This window comes from Equus asinus, chromosome 20 (genome assembly GCF_041296235.1).
Source record: "Equus asinus isolate D_3611 breed Donkey chromosome 20, EquAss-T2T_v2, whole genome shotgun sequence".
Taxonomy (NCBI): Eukaryota; Metazoa; Chordata; class Mammalia; order Perissodactyla; family Equidae; genus Equus; species Equus asinus.
The window spans coordinates 74,124,984-74,144,595 of record NC_091809.1 but is presented as its reverse complement, the minus strand read 5'-3'; the positions used below and the strand labels follow the sequence as shown (position 1 = coordinate 74,144,595).

The 19,612-nt window shown below is 35.3% G+C and overlaps 1 protein-coding gene across 10 annotated transcripts in view; it reads right to left on the bottom strand.

Moving 5' to 3' along the window:
• DLG2 (discs large MAGUK scaffold protein 2) overlaps window positions 1-19,612 on the bottom strand; it is a 1,809,506-nt gene that overhangs the window by 1,416,785 nt on the left and 373,109 nt on the right. For all 10 annotated transcript variants that reach the window (XM_044753763.2, XM_070490530.1, XM_070490528.1 and 7 more), the window contains one exon: window positions 2,653-2,727. In XM_044753763.2, the coding sequence (XP_044609698.1) occupies window positions 2,653-2,727 (75 nt within the window). The remainder of the gene's footprint in view (window positions 1-2,652; window positions 2,728-19,612) is intronic.

Here is a 19,612-nt window from a genome sequence, read left to right as displayed (position 1 = left end):
TAAATCAAAGAACATCAAACTCCCCCAACCAAACAAAATAAAACAAAACAAAAACTAGAAAACTTGAGGAATAAAGTAACTTGTTGATTATCAGCAAGTTATTGAGGTCTTTTTGCTAAATGAAAGAGAGATTTGAGTAAGCAAAACCTCAGAAGGGTAGATATAGAGTAGCTTCAGGGATCTAAGCAAGTGAGGTTCACAGAATTTTTTCCAAATTATCGTCATTCATATGATTCAGTACTGATGACTACCTGTTTCTATCTCTCTAGTACAAATTTCAAATTCCTGGGAGAGAGAATCCAACTGGCCCAGGCAGAGATCAGATATCTACCCCTGGATCTCTCAGTCATGGCCAAAGGCAGTTTCAATAGCCCAAACATGGCCTCTGGGAGCTTACCTCTGTGGGTCAGGGTTACTCACAGAGAAAGCAGAATCATTTTGGGCTGTGCAACTCCTCCAGAAAGTGTCTGCCCTACTGAGAGAGGAGACTACTTTTAAGTAAACGACAAAGGAAATCTGTGAAACCAGCGGCTCCCAACTCCATGGCAGAAGCAAGAAGAAACATCTACTTTCTGATGCTCTCTCCTGACCACAAAACTGAATCAGACTTTAATGTTGGCATTTCTAACTTTTGATCTTCAGGAAGGGTCTTAAATGTAGTCATCTATTTAATACTTAATGTTCTACAGCAGGAAGATCTCATCTGGGATTCTTGGATCCTAAGGGGTCCAACTCCAAGGTAAATAATGAAAGATGAACTATTTTTAATAATCCAAAAGACAAAATTCAAATAATGGATTTACTTGTGACAAGACTGCACAAATTAACTAAAATGTCAAATTTCTTTTCATTTGGGCTGAAATGATCAGTGCAGTGAAGGAGTAGTTACTAATCAGAAATTCTTATTGGTGTTACACATGGATATGTTTGATAAAATAGGAACACCATCTTATTTATCTTTGTATCTCTAGCAGTTGGCATAATACCTGACACAGCTAAATTGAACTACTACATTTTGTCTAGTTTGAAAACAAAATTCCTCATAACACATATTCAATGGTACACAGTGAAGGAAAAATGTAAAAGGACCCTTAGAGGTGAGAAACGGAAACCACCCACCTAAGAAGGTAAAATAGTACAATTATTCCTCTTCACCAAGAAATGTGAGAGTTGTTAAATAATTTACTAAAAGCCACTAAAGAGGAAATCAACAGGTTGAAAATTCATTCACTAAGCCTGAACTCACAGAGCTCCTACCATGTAGCAGGGATTTACTTATGTGTAGGTATACTGGGACCCTGAAGAGCATATGGCCTCCTTGGAGAAATAGACATATAAATCAGTAATTATGAAATAACATCATCAGAGATACAATAAAAGGAGTGATTGATGAAGAAACAGAATTATGAAAACTCAGACTTTCTCTGGCATCAGCAGAGTCCCTAAGCATGCGCTCCCCTCTGACCATCTGCTCACAAAAGTGTGACATTTTTATTCTCCAAGTCTCTGGCAAGTCTGGGCTGCCTCCACACTACGGGAATGCCTCCAAAATTTAGCATCATCATCTCTCCTTTAGTAAAGGTTATCACACTTTCTCTTCCTTCCACAGATAAACAAACAAACAAACACAAAACAAAGAAAGAGGCTTCATTCTCTTATACAATCCAAGTGAAAAGTAGGTTCCCCCAGGCATATTGGCTTATAACACAGTCATAAGTCTTGCTATGATAGTCCAGCTGCACCTTTCAGCAGCAGTACCTCAACAACACATGCAGATATTTAGGAAGCTCCACATACCACTTTACATTGCCTGCAAGGTGGGTCAAATGAGGGGAATGCCCAAAAGGTAACTAGTGAACTTCTTATCCCCATCATTCACAAATTATTTCGTGACAGGCAAACTGTCACTTACAGCACACACAATTCCCAGAGGAACCATCGTCATTTCTATCAGGCAACGTATGTATAAAAGATATCATAAAAATCAGCCATTTTCTTCACTTACTTTGGAGGACAGTCAAGTAGAATGAGTTCATGAAAAGAGAGTAAGTGTGGCTGGGATCTATTCCCAACTTTACAACTGATGTACTATTCTATTCTCTTAGCATTTAAGTCTCCCATTTGTAACACAGGAATAATGACAGAATATCTGTTTATTTATAAGGCACTTGAAAATTCTCTGATGGAAGATTTCACACAAATTCAGAGACTATTATTATACCAGGAAGATCTGAAAATTGCAAGTTTGTGTACTCATCACTATTAAATGGTCAACACAACAATGGCAGAAGAAAAAGCATCCTTTTTTAAGGCATCTAAAATCAAGTATTGATGAATATGCAGCAATTGGGAAAAATATATGTGCAAATATATCCGTTTTAATGACAATTCAAATCTAATTAATCAATAATCTATTTAGATAAATCCTTTGCAATTTATCTTGACTCCAAAAAAAAGGCATAGAATCTAATCACAGGTATTTCTTATAAAGCAGCACTTTCTGAAAAGACATACTTTCTCCTTTCAAGAGGTTTGCTCTACTCTAGAATTTCAGAGAATATTATAGCCCATTACACTAAGATTGTTCCAAAATATAAAAATCATTGTCCTCCAATCTGGCCAATCTTGGAATAATCAAATAACCAAACTTACGGTACAATGGTGGACAGGCATCCAACCAGGGGCTTCCACTGAACAATTCTGGGCTGGGCATCTGCCTTGGTTTTGCTGCAAATAATTAAAAATGATGTTATATTCTATATATTATGTGCAGCATTATATACTAGCTGACATGTTTATCATCAATATGTTTATTACCATATTTACAAGTATTGGAGAAGCCTTTGAGAATGATTTTTTGGTGCAGGGCTGTAGAAAACTGGGTATGCAATTTCTACTCTTATCAAGGCATAAGAAATTATCCCTTGCTTTTTGTACTGCTCTAAGGACTAGGTTTTTGCCACCAGGCTTCCTCAGCAGCTTATCTTTTAGGTCCTAATAGGAACCTCGGAGAACCCTCCAAGAACCCTCCTAACCCAGAGGCAGAACTGGTCTCCCCTCCTCCACACTCCCAGGCAACACTGATACATGCTGTACCCTGTGAGATCACTTGAGCTAAGGTATAGAAAGACTTGTTTACTTGTCTCCCCTTCCAGACTGTGAGCTAGCAGTGATGATCCTCTCTAGGGCACTTCATAGAACCCCAGAATGTAGAGTTGTACAGATAAATTTTAGAGGCCTTTCTTGTTACATCAGAAACTGAGACGCAAAGAAATGAAACAAGGAACACAGAGATTTGACATTCTAAGCCATTTGCCAGGCACTTGTTTTTATATAAGAAATTTATCTCTAGCTAACCTATCCTTTTTTGTAACTGCTATAAATTCACTTCTAATTGGCTTTTTAGAAAAAACGAAGTGCTTCCCTTTAACCAACAATACTCTTCCATCCCTTTAATAATGAGAACTAATTAATGCTAAAAGGGGAGAAGGTGATTCTAGTAAAACATCTTTTATATTTTATTTATTTTATTGTAACTCAATTATAATATAGACATATTAATAATAATCATAAAAACCACAGCAGTGATTTACTGAGCTATTAAATACACTAGGGATTGTTCTAGACCCATTGTATTATCACTAGTTGCCACAACAACAATAGAAGTATCATTATGCCCATTCTACAGGAGAGAAAACTGAGACTCAAAGAAGGTAAGCAATTTGCCTGAAAGTTACCCTACAAGAAAGCAGCATAGTTGGGACTGCAGCAAGAACCTGGTTGACTCTGCTGCTCATGCATGTTCCTTCTATGACAAACTACTCTAGAATCTTTCATTTTCTATCGGTTTAATGGGGCTTAAGACATATCATCAACTAATATGATTTCATCTTATCAATGATCCTAAAATTTCTAATTTAACTGGAATAAAACTCAGCTCTTGTGCTAAGAATTCTTTCTTGTGATTTGTAAGCTTTTTAGAGCAACTTTTATTTATCTATTTTAAAGTCATCACTAAACTCTGAAGTGCTGTTTGAGTGACTATTGATAAAGTCACCATTAAAATACACTTAGATCATCAATCTCAATGCTCAGTTTTCTTGTTTAAATCAAAATATCACATACAGTACAACAGGGTACATAATGTGCACTGGACTGGTGTCAGACAACCACCATTTCAAGCTAAGCTTGACCGTGTGCTTGTTGCCATGAGATACTCTAAGTCTCAGTAGCCACATCTGTAAAAAACTGTTAGGATCTTGCCTAATTCATAGGAATGTTATCAGATGACAGATATAGATTCACCTCAGATCACTATGACAATTTGTAAGGATGCTACCAATGAGAACAAACAAAGGTACAGGACAATTTTATCTCCCTTTTCTAATAGCTTAAGCCAGATAAATAAAATTTATCTACATGTAAGCTTAGGCCTTTTGAAAATTAAAAGCATTACTAAAATGCCAGTTATTATTATTTCTAATTATGAGAATTCATACCAAAGAATGTTAATGGTGAGGGATATCTCCTTTGTAACAATTCATAATTATTATAGTAGTAGTAATAATAAGCTTGTTTTATATCTAGATAGTATATATCTTTATGGAGCACATGGTAAAGAGGCAAAATTCAACAAATAAGTGAGCTGTGCTTGGGTGGAGGAATACAAATACTCATAAAATGTGATGGGAGGTATAAATAAGGAGTGTTTAAACTCCTTTGGATACACAGCATAGAGTGAAGAAAGACAGAAAGCTCCATTATTACATGAGTTGGATACTAAGGCCTCCCCATTAGTTTTTTAATCAAGCAGATTAACAATATGATTACACAGGGAAAGACACATAAAAAGGCTGCTGAAGATTGATGCCATGAGAACATAAATTATTTTTTAATCCAGAGTGTATAACTAGAAAAAAACAAGAGTGGAATAGAAGTTAGGATCTTGGATTTCAGTAGAGTGTTCCCAATTAATCTATCTGTGGAATTTTGGGAAAGTTATTCTAACCCTTTAATCCTCACTTTTATCATGGGTAACATGAGAGGATTTTATTAGATCCACAATTCAATGTGGGGAGAGGAGGTGTCAAATTCACTCATGGATCTTTTCCAAACCTCATATTCCTCTTGAGATTTAATACGTCCCCTCCAATGGGGTATACCCTCCATTTAAGAATCCCTATTATTCTGTGGTACAATTACCATAGGAGATGGTTATTCCTCTGTGAGTTAGAGTGACAGCAAAGGTTGAGAACTGCTGGATCAGATGGTCTCACAAGACCTTTCCACTCAAGTGTGGTTATTGAAAACCCCAACCTCAGGTTTTACCTATCCCTTCACTCTACTTCTAAAGAAGACAAGATCTAACATGGGTTGAAGGAACTGCCACAGTAGGTGAACAAAAGGGGTTAAAATTGTCTTTTTCCTAGAAGTTTTCATTCTCGTTCCTCAGCATCTTTTCTCTCTGACGTTTACTGCGGGCATTGTGATACGAGAGAGTTTGGAAGATAGCAAACTATTTGGCAGACCCTCAGCTCTTAGAAGGCCAACCAGAACCAGTACAAACACTAGGGAAAAGGACTCTCCCAAGTCTACGTTTAAGTTAACTCTGAACCCAAAAATCAAGAGGGAACATTAGAATTCCCTCAAGGGCTAGTCCGGCTCTCCAAGCAAGGATCTAAGTTAGAAGTTGGTGACAAATTTCCCTAAAGACAGAGTTTTCCCTTCCCTTTCTCTCTCTCATCCACCTACCTTGTACATTTACACCTGTAGATTGTTAATATGTGACTTGATCAGGATTCGGGGATCTGCACTACTAACCCTGAAAAAAATACTCTCTTAAGAGACAAAACTATGACTGAACTTTGGTCTGTTAAAAATATTATGCTGTTTAGACAGGTTGATGTCACCAAGTCTCACATCTTCCTTGCTTGTCTTTTTCTGACTTTAACATCATGACATATTTCATTCCAGAATATCCTGAGCAAATGAGCCAAATATGCTGGACAATTATACCTCAGATGGATTATATAAACACGTAACTATAAAGAACGTGAACGGTGACAAACACTTGACAGAGAAAACTTTAAAGATTTTCTTCTCAACCCATCTCATCCCCAGAAACAGTGGGAAATTTATTTGTATATCAGGGTCTTATATTTGTTAGAGTACTTTGGAGTTTACAAAGTGCCTACATAGAAATTTAGTCATTTAATCCTCAGAACAAGTTTGTGTGAGAACTGGTGAGAACTGATTCATCCAAATAAAATTTTGACCTAAATGCTATTTCATTCAAAATAGCATATTCTTTTGAAAGCAGAGTAAGCTTCTGTTGTTCTGTTCACAGTAAAATGTGTCTCATAATCATAGTCTTTTTTTTCTTGGGTTGAGAAGTGTTGCATGATAGTGCTGTACACATATTCATTCATTCATTTATCCACCCATTCACTTATCAAACATGCATTACATGTAAGTCACCATGCTAGTATATACAGAGTATATAGAGAGAGTATATATAAAATTTAGATATATAAAAATTTAAATAATAAGCCTCACTCTCAAAGAGTTCTCAACTTTTTAGGAGATATGATACAACATGTTACATTTAAAACAAAGTTAAATACTAGGACCATTCATTCATCCATTTACTTGGTCAACAAACATTCATTGAGAAATTATTATGTGCCAGCTATTGTATTAAGAATAAGGATATAACAAGATTCAGTCTCTGCCTAAAGAAGTTCTCAGTCTAAGAAAAAAGACTAATAAACATGCAATTATAAAGCAATATTGCTGATAAGGTATAAATAAAATGACATGGGCAGATCAAAAAGATCCATCTCACCCATTTTGGTGGCAGGAGTAAGGGATGAACAAGAGTTATGGAAAATTTTACAGAAGAATCGAGGCCAAAGGCAAGAATGTTGAACTCTCCCTGGCTAAATCAATAAGGGCTTCCTGGAGGAGACAATTCAGTTTTCCAGTAAAGCTTTTAGGAGGGGAAAGCATGAGAACAGGGCCTTTCAGGCTAAAGGTACACCATACATCATCTGACAGTGCTGAATCAAGGTATTCTCAGACTTGGTTAGGAAACCCCTCAATTCTGGGCCTCAGAAACCTAGGATTGAGGGAAAAGAATGATTTTTTGCTACACAGAGAGCTGACTTCAGCCTTCCCCTCATCTATCCCTACTCCACAATGCACTGGACAGCAAGGTGTGTGACAAATAAGTCCTACCGAGGAATGAACCTGGAGGGATCCAGTCTTGATCCTATAGAAAACACAAGAGGTTCTTCTGAGTTTAGTCTTTGAAAAGCTCTTAAGTTGTCTCTCTTATCTTCCTTTAAACTCTCAGATGTTTGACAGATGAAGAAATACATTAAAACTAAGGGGCAAAACAAGTGGCTTTTTGCATGGCAGAATTAAAACGACATGTTGTAATGTGTGTGCAAATTGACTGTGAGCTGTAAAGTACTTTATAAGTGTAATGAATAATTATATTTAAATTATTAATTATTATAAACATTGATATGATATTTATGAGTTAATTCTTATTACTAACATTAGTTTCTGATTTCTGGTCCAATATATGCTCCAGTAAGTACATCAAGAGTTAAGGAAATTTTCAAACAATTTGAAAAAAACAACTCCCAGGATGCCTCCAAATCATTGATTTCACAGATATACAGATATAGATATATTGTGTATATATATAGACATATAATGTATGCATACATACATACATATATGTTTGTGTATACATGCGTGTATAAATAATTTTACTTGGGCAAATAAAGGTTTTCATCCAATTAATCTCCTTATTTGCCATAAAGACGTGTAATTTCAGAGTAAGTTGTTAAAAAAAGGAGAAAATCAAATTTTTTTTGATGCAAAAGTACAATATAGGTAGAAATATATCCACAAAATGATACATTGGACGTTCTGCTTAAGACATCAAGATGTGATAAAAATGAGTTTTCAAAGGAGGTGCTATAACTTTCAAAGGAAATTACCAATAACCACTTTCGGGTCTCTGAACCCTTATCTACGATGAGGGTATACAAGGGTGGGTGATTGGAGATTTCCAAAAAAGCGGGATTTCTTTGGAGAGAGGCTGAAAGGAGTCTCACTTTTCACCTAAAATTAGTGAAAGAGACTTCAGGCGGTGTACATCTAGCACTTGATATAACTTCCTCAGATTTGGGATGCCAGTATAGTGGGATCTGACTTCAACCTAAAAGTTTCATGAGTGAGATAACTTGGCAAATTGGTTATTGCCTCAGGAGAGGTGGTTTCATCTGGGCCAGCCTGCACTCTCAGAGTTTGTCAAAACAAAAGAGCCATCCTGGAGCCATTGTGACGTTTGCCAATATAACCCTCTGTGTGGAGCAGACTGCTGTAAAACCTGGGACTAAAGAAATGCATTATCTACATTATAAATTTAATCAGAGGGGTCCAGAAAGGGAAACTCCCTAAGACCCACAACAGGGTACATGAGAGAAAGAGTTTAAAGCAACACTGCCTGTGTTAAAATCCCAGATCCACCAATTACTAGCTAGGTGACCCTGGGCAAGTTGCTTAACCTCTCTTTATCTCAATTATGAAGATTAAAGAAATTAATACAAGTAAAACGCGTACAAATATTTCTATACATAACCAGCATGATGCAAGTGTTAGCTATTTTCTTTGATTTTGTTATTATTATCATTATTATTATATGTCAGGCTCAGAGTGCAAAAAGTAAATCCCAGCAAAAAGAGTAATCCAGTCTAATAAGAACTTTGTGCTCTCCACTTTTTACTTCACTCTCATGTTCCAAAACTGGAGGGAACAACCACCAAACAGCAAAGGAGAAAGGAGAAAAGAAAAGCCCACAGTATCCCCTTCTCCCGAAGCAGATGTCCTGTCTGAAGATCCCATAGTAGGGAAGAGAGAGTCTTTAGCCTGGAAAAGTGTTCAGAGTTTTCGTTAATATTAGAACTGAACAATTTTAATTACTGATTTGAGACTGTATTTACGATTTTTAGTGATTGTAGGACTTTTAATTCCCTGCAAATGACTGGAAATTCATGGAAAGTCATAAGATTGCCTAAGTTTTCATGTAGACAGCAGGGTAGGGATTAATAGCACTAAGAAGTTTTAAGCAAACAATGGGTAGCCCCAAATAAAGTGGCTTCTATTATTATATCCCATGAGTCCTGCTTGTTCAATGTATCAATTACAGATGCAAAACATACAGTGAGTGTTAACCTTTTTCATTCAATTTTGGACATAATTCTTCTTAATTCTTCAAGATACAACTTCATCCCTTCCTGGGCTTATCTTCCTATTTACTTCTTTTAGTTTTCTCAGGTTTCAAAGATGTTTAAAATAAGTTGGCCTGATTTGTTTCCAAAGACTGAAGCCATGCTGGGGAGTCATACATTTGCCTCCTCTATAAATGATGAAAAGGCTGCTGATCCATTGTCCATAGGATGTTGAGAATCAGAGTTTTTCAGCAGGCAGTCATGGTGGTAACGAGTCATGCTCACGATTTTCCACAATTTCTTGCGACTCTAGGCAGATATTTGCCCATGTTAGCAGAGGTGCAATCTGTGGCTAACTAGTGCATAAGAGGATTAAACACTCTACATTAAAATAACATTCTAACAATCTGGCTACCTGGATTAATTAACTATGATAAGTGAGATAGGCTCTTAATTCTCAGGTTGTCCACATTTAAAGATTTATTATACACGAAGGCCAATGTTATAATTTGACATTTTATGACATCAACAGAGAGATGGCCCCTGGACTTAGATTCAGAAGGCACTTTCTAGATGTAGAATGAAGTGATATTTATTGAGCACCTATTAGATGCTAGGCACTTGACGTGTTGTTAGCTCATTCTATCATCATTTTAACCACGAAAGGTAGTAGAGAGGAGTGTTTTAATACCATGAGGAATCCACTGGACCTGGTTAGAATATCAGATTTTTTACTTTCTAGATCTGTGACCTTAGATAAGTTTCTTAGTCTCCAAGAGTTTTGGTTTTCTCATCCATAAAACGGAGAGAATAATATCCAATTTAAAGGATTTTTATAAGGACTATATAAGACAATACATGTAATATATTTAGCCCAGGATCTAATATATACTCTAATAGTAATAAGATAAATATATTTATATTATATTAAATTATAGAAATATTAACATTTCTCTTCTTAGTCAGGGATTTTTCTCCTATGCCACTTAGCTCCTCTAAGCCTATGTTCTCACCAGAGTATAAAATAATAATATTTATCTGACAAGATCACCACAAAAATTAAATGAGAAAAAGTATAAGAAAGTGCTTAGCAAACATGAGGGATTTTAAATCTCAGTTTTAAATCTAGGTTGGAAAGAACATCTGAAATACTGCAGCAGTTTTCAGATGACTAAATATGAGAACCAGAATTAACTGCAGTCTAGGATGACATATTTAAAATCATTGGTTTGTAAATATTTCTAAAGAATATATTATGGTATTTTAGCATTTTGTGTAAGCGTGTCCCAATAGATACAATAGAGTAATTTAAGCCTCTAAATACAACATTAGAAAACATAGTCTTGTAAAATACATTAATATTTGCATGCTGTCACTGCATCCTACTGACATAACAGGATGAGACAAGAGGAATGCACTACAATTGTACTTTTATCCTTGCAAGAAAAACTTTGGACAATATCCACTACTGTAGTCAATGAGTATTCATTGGCAATCTTATCTATTATATCATTTAAACTACAAACTCTTATGGAAACAAAGCCTGTGATTTCTAAAATAAGCTACATTTTTCTTCCTGACACATTTTTAAATTCATCTGGAAAAAATACTTCTCTTCAATTAACAGCTAATGAAAAATATTTAAAATTTCAGGTCCGCAAAATAAGGTCCAACCTTTGAGGAAAGAAATGCCATTCAGAAATAAGATCAAAGCAATTCATTTCTATTCTCACTGCTACCATAGAGACAAAGAAAAAAAAAAAGTGAAGAGTTTTAGCAGACTTAATTCTTCCTGAAATTTATAATTAACTACATGGGAAAGGGGACAATTACCATATTTCCAAAGAATAAAGGATTAAAAAAGCTAAGCTTTTGATAATACATAATTACAACCTATTAAATATGCAATTCATATCAATTTGTTCATATAATCTTCTTGAGTTTCAAAAAAACGCATATACATTGGACAATGTTTTCTGAAAAATACACATGGAAAGCCATCAATTTAAATGTACACAGTTCTCTCATCAGAAGTTTTTCTCAGATACTTAAAATTCTGGCAAAGCCTAACACAAAGAAAGGAGGGTCGACTGATATTATTTTTGAATGTGCATTATCTTCCTGACATCTACGACTATATATTTTTGGACAAATGTTAATCAATGAAAGAATGTGCAGGCTTTTTTAGATGAGGTGCCATAGCCAACATCAAGCAGTCAGCCAGGAAAAGCTAGCTATTAGACCTGTCCTCGATTTAAATAGAACTTCAGATTGCTGAGTAAATTACATGTGTATTAATTCAGGACAGTTTTATTTTAAAGGACTAGCAAGAAAGCACTGTAGCTTGAAATCCTAGGAGACTCATAACAAAGACCAGGAAGGGAGAATTTATTTTGCTAAAAATATATGTTTTCACTTATGATGCCTTTAGCAAATGATTTTCAAATACATTTTATCAACAAGAATATCTAGAACTCCTCTTCACATTTTCTAATTAAAACCATACTTGAAAGTAAGTAATTTATTTTATTGTGGGATATCGTAAATATAGCATGATAAATTATATATCTTGTGGTAAAAACATAAAATATAGGAGAGGTAAGTCTTTAAAAAAATTAACACTTTTTGAACTATGTTTCATGAAACAACCAAAATCTCTGCTAGTGCAGCTAATAAATAGTATGATTCATATCTTAAAATTTGACTTTTGGATATTCCTATTTTTTTTTTTGGTGAGGAAGATTAGCCTTGAGTTAACATCTGTTGCAAATCTTCCTCTCTTCGCCTGAGGAAGATTGTCACTGAGCTAACATCTGTGCCAATCTTCTCTATCTTTCATATGTGGGATGCCACCACAGCATGGCTTAGTGAGCGGTGTGCAGGTCTGTGCACAGGATCCAAACCCATGAACCCCAGGCCATTGAAGCACAGCACACAAACTTAACCACTATGCCACCAGGCTGGACCCTGGATATTCTTATTTTAAAATGTAAGTGGTCTTCAGGGAGAATCTCTATTGCTGACTACATTGCTGGAAAGTGATACATTTGATTATTCTGAGGCATTTCTATCTAGGGCTCGCAGAAGAATTTTAAGGAAATATTTGAAAGTACCTAAAAATTTCAACTCAGATCTCAACCACAGAATAACATAACACCATTCAGGGCCCCTTTTGCATCTGTGGTTAGTTGGAGAAATTCCAAGTAATAATATTATAATAGTTTTTTAAGTTCCTTTTGTGTTACTTGCCGTAAAACCACTCAATGGTGTTGATACACTTCGTTCTCTAAAATGCAAAGCAATGCAAAAAAAAAAAAATAGCAGAATGCTGTGAACTCACATTCCCTTCCTAGACAAGTCTGTATTCTGAAAGCTGAGGGCAACATAACGCATCCTACTTTGGGGAAAATAAAAGAAAAAAACCTCTATTATTTCTTCAATTCTTCCATGAACTAATGATTTAGGAGAATAACGTTATTTTTAAATTTTCTATCTTTTAGGTTTCACGTAAATTTTAATGTTTTATAGTAAAAATATACTGTGTAGTAAAAAATTTACTATACCTTTATTACATTTATGGTGAATATATTATACACATATTATAAAGGTAATAATTTTCCCCAAACAAGGTTAACTATCATATAATATAAAATCTCTGAGAAGTAAAATGCACATGAGTTGACATTCTTTTTTGAAACTGAAAACCTGATCTGATCCGACTGCTTTAGCTTTTGTTTAATAAAAATGTGGTATTGACTTATAAGTATTTTTATACTTAAATTTTACAAGTTTAAATGATGATCTTTAAGGTTGGTTTATCACAGATGTGATCCAGTTGCCATTTTTTTTGGTGCATGTGAGGACTTTTATCTCTTTTAGTCCATTTCTCTTATACTAAAATGACATTTCAAGTGTCATGTCAAACCCAGCAACTATTCACAGATAAGTTCACCAATTGCCTGTCTGTCAACTGAATAGTCTATCCATCAGAGTACAAAGATATATTTTATAAATCTATAACGAAGTACATGTTATACACACATACTTATGTGTATATATACATACGTGTGTGCATGTATACACATACACGTGTGAGTGTGTGTGTGTAAGTTGCAGGAAGGAAGCATCTCATCCATTCATTCATTCACTTATTCAATGCAATATCTATCAAATGTCTGTTAAATTTAAAGAATCAATCAACACTTAACAATATACCTATTAACACCATAGTATGGGGTTGGCTATAAATATGACTAAGAACTTCCTCCCTGTCTCCAAGGAGTTCACATTCTAGCACGAGATAGGCATAAGTAAAAACTAATTGTGCAACGAGATGACAGCTACTACACAGATATAGATATTGTTCTGAGGACATGGAGAATCGCTGGCTCAGTCTGATAAGGCAGTATCAAGGAAGGTATTTACAAAGACATCCGCATTTGATCTGAGTCTTAAAGGTTTAGAAGAAGTTTATTAAGCAAGCACCAGACTAGAGAGTTGAGAGGCATTCTAGGAATAAAGCAAAGCCGGTACATAGAAACAGGAGAACAGAATTAAGATTGTTTGGGGAACCAAATATAATTGATTATAGTTCAAGCTAAGGAATAAAGGGTGGTAGTAAAGTTAGACAAGAGACAGAACATAGAGAGCCATGTATGTGAGGTTGACCCATGCAAACTTTATCCTGCAAGCCAGTGCTTCTCAAACCTCAATGTGCAAAATCAACTAGGGATACAAATCAACTAGGGATCTTGATAAAATGCAGATTCTGACTCAGCAGTAGTCCTAGCCTGGAGCTTGAGATTCTGCATTTCTAACAAGCTCTGAAGGGATGCCATTGCAACTGGTCAACAGACCATACTTTGAATAATGGAAAAGTAGGGGGCCAGGAACCCCTGAGGGGTTTTAACCAGAATTGCAACATACAAATTATACACGTGTGTATACACATGCATATAAATACATATATGTGTATGTATATTTTTTAAGAAAGATCCCAGTTAGCAGCATAGAAAATGTATAGGGTTGGGAGGATGGGAAAGGTAAGAAGAATGAATAGGAATTGGGACAGATTGGGATTTAGGAAAAAATAAGAATCAAGATCAACTCCCACTTATGTAACCATAACAACTGGGGAGTGGCATTGATAGTGGGATAGAACAACTCCCACTCATCTAACCACAATACTTGAGATAGTGGCATACTATCCAATGAGCAGAGAATAGAGTAGGAGAATAATTTATGCTCAGATGGCTCCAGAGAATTGATGTTTTCCTAGAACTTTTGACTTAATTTACTTAATGGGTAAATAAAATTCTAAATTCTAAGAAATACTCATTTATGGTCAAACTAACTTTTCACAAAATCTATTGTCCCCTGAAAGGTTAGTTGAAGAACTGAATTACTTAGATACAAAGAAATTAATATGTGTGGGTAGGAGTATTAGAACAGTATTTGAGGGGAGGGCTATTTTCATAGGATTTCAAATCTGGTACTAATTTTGAATGCACACTGGAAGAAAAGGTTAAAATATTTGGTCTCCTACAAAGCTAGAGGAAATCCCCATCACAATGACTACATAATAGGAACTTGCCACTAAAGTGGTAACTGATTAAATTAATGATCCTTCTATGAAATTTATCTATAAATCTCAGATTCATCAAAGAAGAAGAAAAAGAGTAAGATGAGAAAGAGGAACGGAAGCATCCACAGCTATTTAGTGACTATCTGTTATATACAGCTGCTATACTAAGCCCTATGGGGTATATTTGCACTAGCTATTCCCTTTATCTGGAATGTTCTTCCCCAAAATCTTCACATCTCTGTCCACTCTATCTAAAGTAGCCCCGTCTCTTTTTACACTCATCCATCTTTAGATATTCTATTTTTCTTCTTTTTAAATTACAGCAGTTATTGTTATCTGAAATTATGTTTATTATTCGTGTGCCTACTAGTGACCAATCTCCTTATCCTAGAATGTAAGTTCTACGAGGGCAAGAAACTTGTCCGATTTATTCACTGTTAGATCTCTACTGCTCACAATACTGCCTGGCACATATTATACACTCGGTCAATATTCACAGAGGTAATGAGTATTGCATTTAATCCTCACAACAACCCTTTGAAGTGCTTATTATTATTTCATTTTATAAATAAGGAAACTGAGATTTAGGTTGATTCGGTAATTTGGCCCAGACAACAGAACTAATAACTGGCAGAGCTAAGACTCCAGCAAGAATCTGACTGACTCCAAAGGCTGTGCTTTCAAACATTACGCTATGCTGCCACGTTAAGCTAAATTCAGTGGCAGATGCCAACTACTCTCCAACTGTCCAGTACTCACTTCTCTGAGGGTCTTCAGACATGTCAGGCCAATTTGCCTGGTCACTGTAATTAGCATAACATTAGCTCTAACACATATACAGATACAGCTCTCATTTTCTCCACCATAAAGTAATGTTAATCATAATAAAAGATCCCAGTTTACTCTAGGATTTTCTCCTTTCAATAATTATAGTCATCCTTCCTATGTATACAGTATTTAATATTTTCAAATATATAAACTCCTTTGATTTTGTACAAGAATCCTGTGAAGGAAGTACTGATAAACCAGTATTATTATCCCTATTTCAGATTTGAGAATACAAGGCTCAGGGAGGGTAAACTGAATTATCTAAGATTAATAAGATAATAAATGACAAACCAAGTCCATAACTTTATTTTCTGAACCTTGCTCCAACGCACATTCCCAAATTGCCTTTGGTGAAACACAGACACACGCGATGGGACAGGCAGCTATAATCATAGGTAATCTGCTTTAAGAAAATCGTATCTACATTCAGATGATCTAATGGGCAAATAATAAAAGGGAGTGATGAAATTTTCTGTACCTTATAAAGAGAGTTAAGTGATTTATTTAAACTGTGAGCACCATAAATATGTTTAAATATTATTTGATTTGCAAAATAATATTTCTACTTATTTCCTTTGCAAACCCACATTTGTCTCATAAAATAAGATTTACCTAAAGATCCTATAAAAGACAATTCTCTCAAATTCGTAGCTTTTCATAGCACATGTGGCTTTTACTTATAGTGCCAAAAAGGTCTAATGTTGTGAATAACATCCTGGTAACCAGGTTTGGCAGAAAGACTATTACAGATGTATTAAAGATGACTGATATGATTCATATAATAAAATTTTATTTCATTTCTAAAAGTTAACTTTTACAGGCTGTGGATATGTGTCCAAAAAACTACAAATCTACAAGTAATTCTGAGTAATTTTAAATTAACCATTATATAAGTAGATGTTTAGGTTGGGAAGGAACAAAATCCAAAATACAGTATCAAGAGTATGTTTTAACTAAATAATAACCTTGAAGTGATACACCCGGGAGTCAATGATAGTGGATAGGAGCACGGATATTAGAGTCACAAGGACTTGGATTTGAATCCCTACTACGAAACTGAAACTGCTTAGTTGTGTGAATAGGCCTCATCTTTAAGATGGGGAGGATTTTACTTCATTGGCTTGGTCTGAAGAGTCAATGAGTTGATTAAATTCATCAAGTTCCTTCAATGTGCCAGGAAGTGTCCCAGACATTACACATAAGAAAATGAGAAAAATAGACGTAATCTCTTCCCTCATGGAACTTTTGTCTGGTCAAGAGAGAGACGCTGAAAAAAGAATCACACAAATCAGTGTATAATTATGAATTGTGATAGGCAGAAATATGGGATAATTGAGAGTGTATACCACTAGTATATAATCTAACTGGAGATTTTAGGAAAGGTAGTTCATGCAAAGACCTGGAAGATAAGTAGGATTAAGACAGGTGGACAGAGTCATCTAGACAGAGGAGTAGTACGTGGAAATCTCCAAAGCAGGAACGTGGCTGACACCTTCAGAGAATAGAAGGGAGCCAGCAAAGCAATGTGTCAATTAGTTTAATGAAGGAAGTGGAAGGTAGCATAGACATAAGTAATGGACTGGTTCATGCATTTTTAAGATTGCTGGAGCATAAAATACATGGCAGAGTGATGGAAGATAAGACAGGAGAGGAATTCAGGTGCTAGGTCAAGGGAAAATTGTACACTAAGGTAAGAATTTGGACAACCACTCATCTTGAGTTCAATAGCGTGCTATTGCAGGGTTTCCCCTTGAGAGTTAATGCCATAGGACTTGTGTGTATTAGGTCGATCACTCTGGCAGCTGTATGGAAATACTTAATAAAGGAAAGTTAAGATAAGCTATTATATTAAGGGAATTAATATGCTAAAATGTTTTATGCTATTAAAATGCTTAATCCCATGTTACTAATATAGTCATAGAATCTCTTCACATTGGTTCTTTTCCCTACTTTTCTACACAAAAAGTCCAGATTAAAGTTTCCCTATTATTAGCTGTATTTCTGCCTTTCTCTGTCACCCATTAGATTTTCCCTGGTTCATTAAGCCCCCTGTCCAATCTCTGTTCAGTGGACTTGCCACTTTGCAGTCATTTGGTTGGGATGACAGGTATCAGAACAGGGGTGAATGGAAGAAAAGATATGAAAAGAGCACCAAGGAAAGATAGAAAGATAGGGAAACTGTGGACCCCAATAGAAAACAGTACACCTACCCCTTACAAGGTAATATGCCAAGTACTTTGTATGTTTTATCTCACTGAATCCTCAAAACAACCCTGTGAGATAGGTACCATTTTATGGAAGAGAAAACTACAGTTCAGACAAGGTCATCCAGCTAGTGAAAGGTAAAACCACTATTTTCATTGAACAGGAATAAGGATGGGCAAAGGGGAATGTGGCAGATAATAGAAGGAAATATCTCAAATCAGGGAAACAAAAAGGCTAAGAAGTCAGGGCAAATTGGGTTTGGGACCAGTGTTAATGATGGAGGGAAAATCCTATTTTCTTTAAAATAATAACTCAAGTTTTTGATATTTATGACTGGACCCCTACCTATTTCTGCATCTCTACATCCTTTGTATCTTGCTACTCACCTTGGACATCTTATATCCCAGGCACACTGACCTTCCTTTTCTTGAATTTGCCATCCTCTCTCTTCTCTCTCTTTCTCAATCTATCACATCTGGGACTTTGCCTAAAACACTCTTCCCACCCGCACTGTGCCCTCCATTCTGCATATCAGCTTAATAGTCACTTCCTCAGAAAACCTTTCCCTGATACTAACCCCCTGCCTACCCTGCAATAAGCCCACTAGATTCTTTAGGTTTCCCTGTGCTCATTTCCACAGCACTCTATATTTAGCCCCTTATCACACATCGCTGTTACTTCTATAATTGACTGTTTTCCCCATGAAACTAAAAATTCCATGAGAACAGGTTGTTCATTGTATCCCCATGCCTTCCAATATGTCAGGTACATATTAGGTATTCAACAAATACTTGTTAGATGAATAAAACGAATAAATGGATGTGTTGCTTCTACCATGAGAGCAGATGCAACTATACACCTGCATAAATAAATAGCTTTCTCTCTGAAGATAGTTCCACTCAAGTAAACCATTTGTTGCCTTGGTGATTTGTTTCATTTTCTCTACATAAAGCTCTGGCAGAAAATAAAAATCATTTTAACCCCCTACCCCCAAAAAAACTGTAGTTTTCAATATTTCTATGATAAGTCCATTTCTAAGAGTACAACATGTCACTTTTTCTATTAAAGTCATAATAAATAATATGACACTTATTAGCCTTGATAAAAATATCTTTTAAATCCTTAGCAACAACTTTTATTTTCCTTTAGAAATCCTAAGTGACTTTAATTATTGTAAAAGATAATGGGTTGATGGAGGCAAAGAGTGATATCTTATTTACAGAACAGATGTAGTATTAACAACATCAATAAAAGTTTCCTTTATGTTGCCTGGTCCACTTTTCATTCTGCTATTTGAATTTTATTATGCACATTAACCTGTTAAATATATTAAAAATTAATCATACCATCATGCCTTTATTAAAAAACTACAGCAACTTAACGTAATATATTGCAGTTGACTTTGTAGATTGTATTTTAAAACTTTTTTAAATGTCTGTAAGTCTGGCTAATGCACACCTGAAATGATACCAATGTATGATTCATCGACTACTACTTTTTAAGATATTTAGTGTACATGAATAATTTTGTTGACAGAGATAATATAATTTAGAATAAAACTGGGTTAGAGATAGAAAAGGAAGGGTTTCAGAGTTTCAATAAAATACACTAATTTTGTAGACAAGGACACTGATGCCCAGATACCTCTAGGTGCCTGAAGTCACAAAGTGCAGATTTACTTTGATTTTTCACAGTTCCACATTTCTTCTGTTCTTGCATCAAATCCCATATGCTATTATATAAGATACTT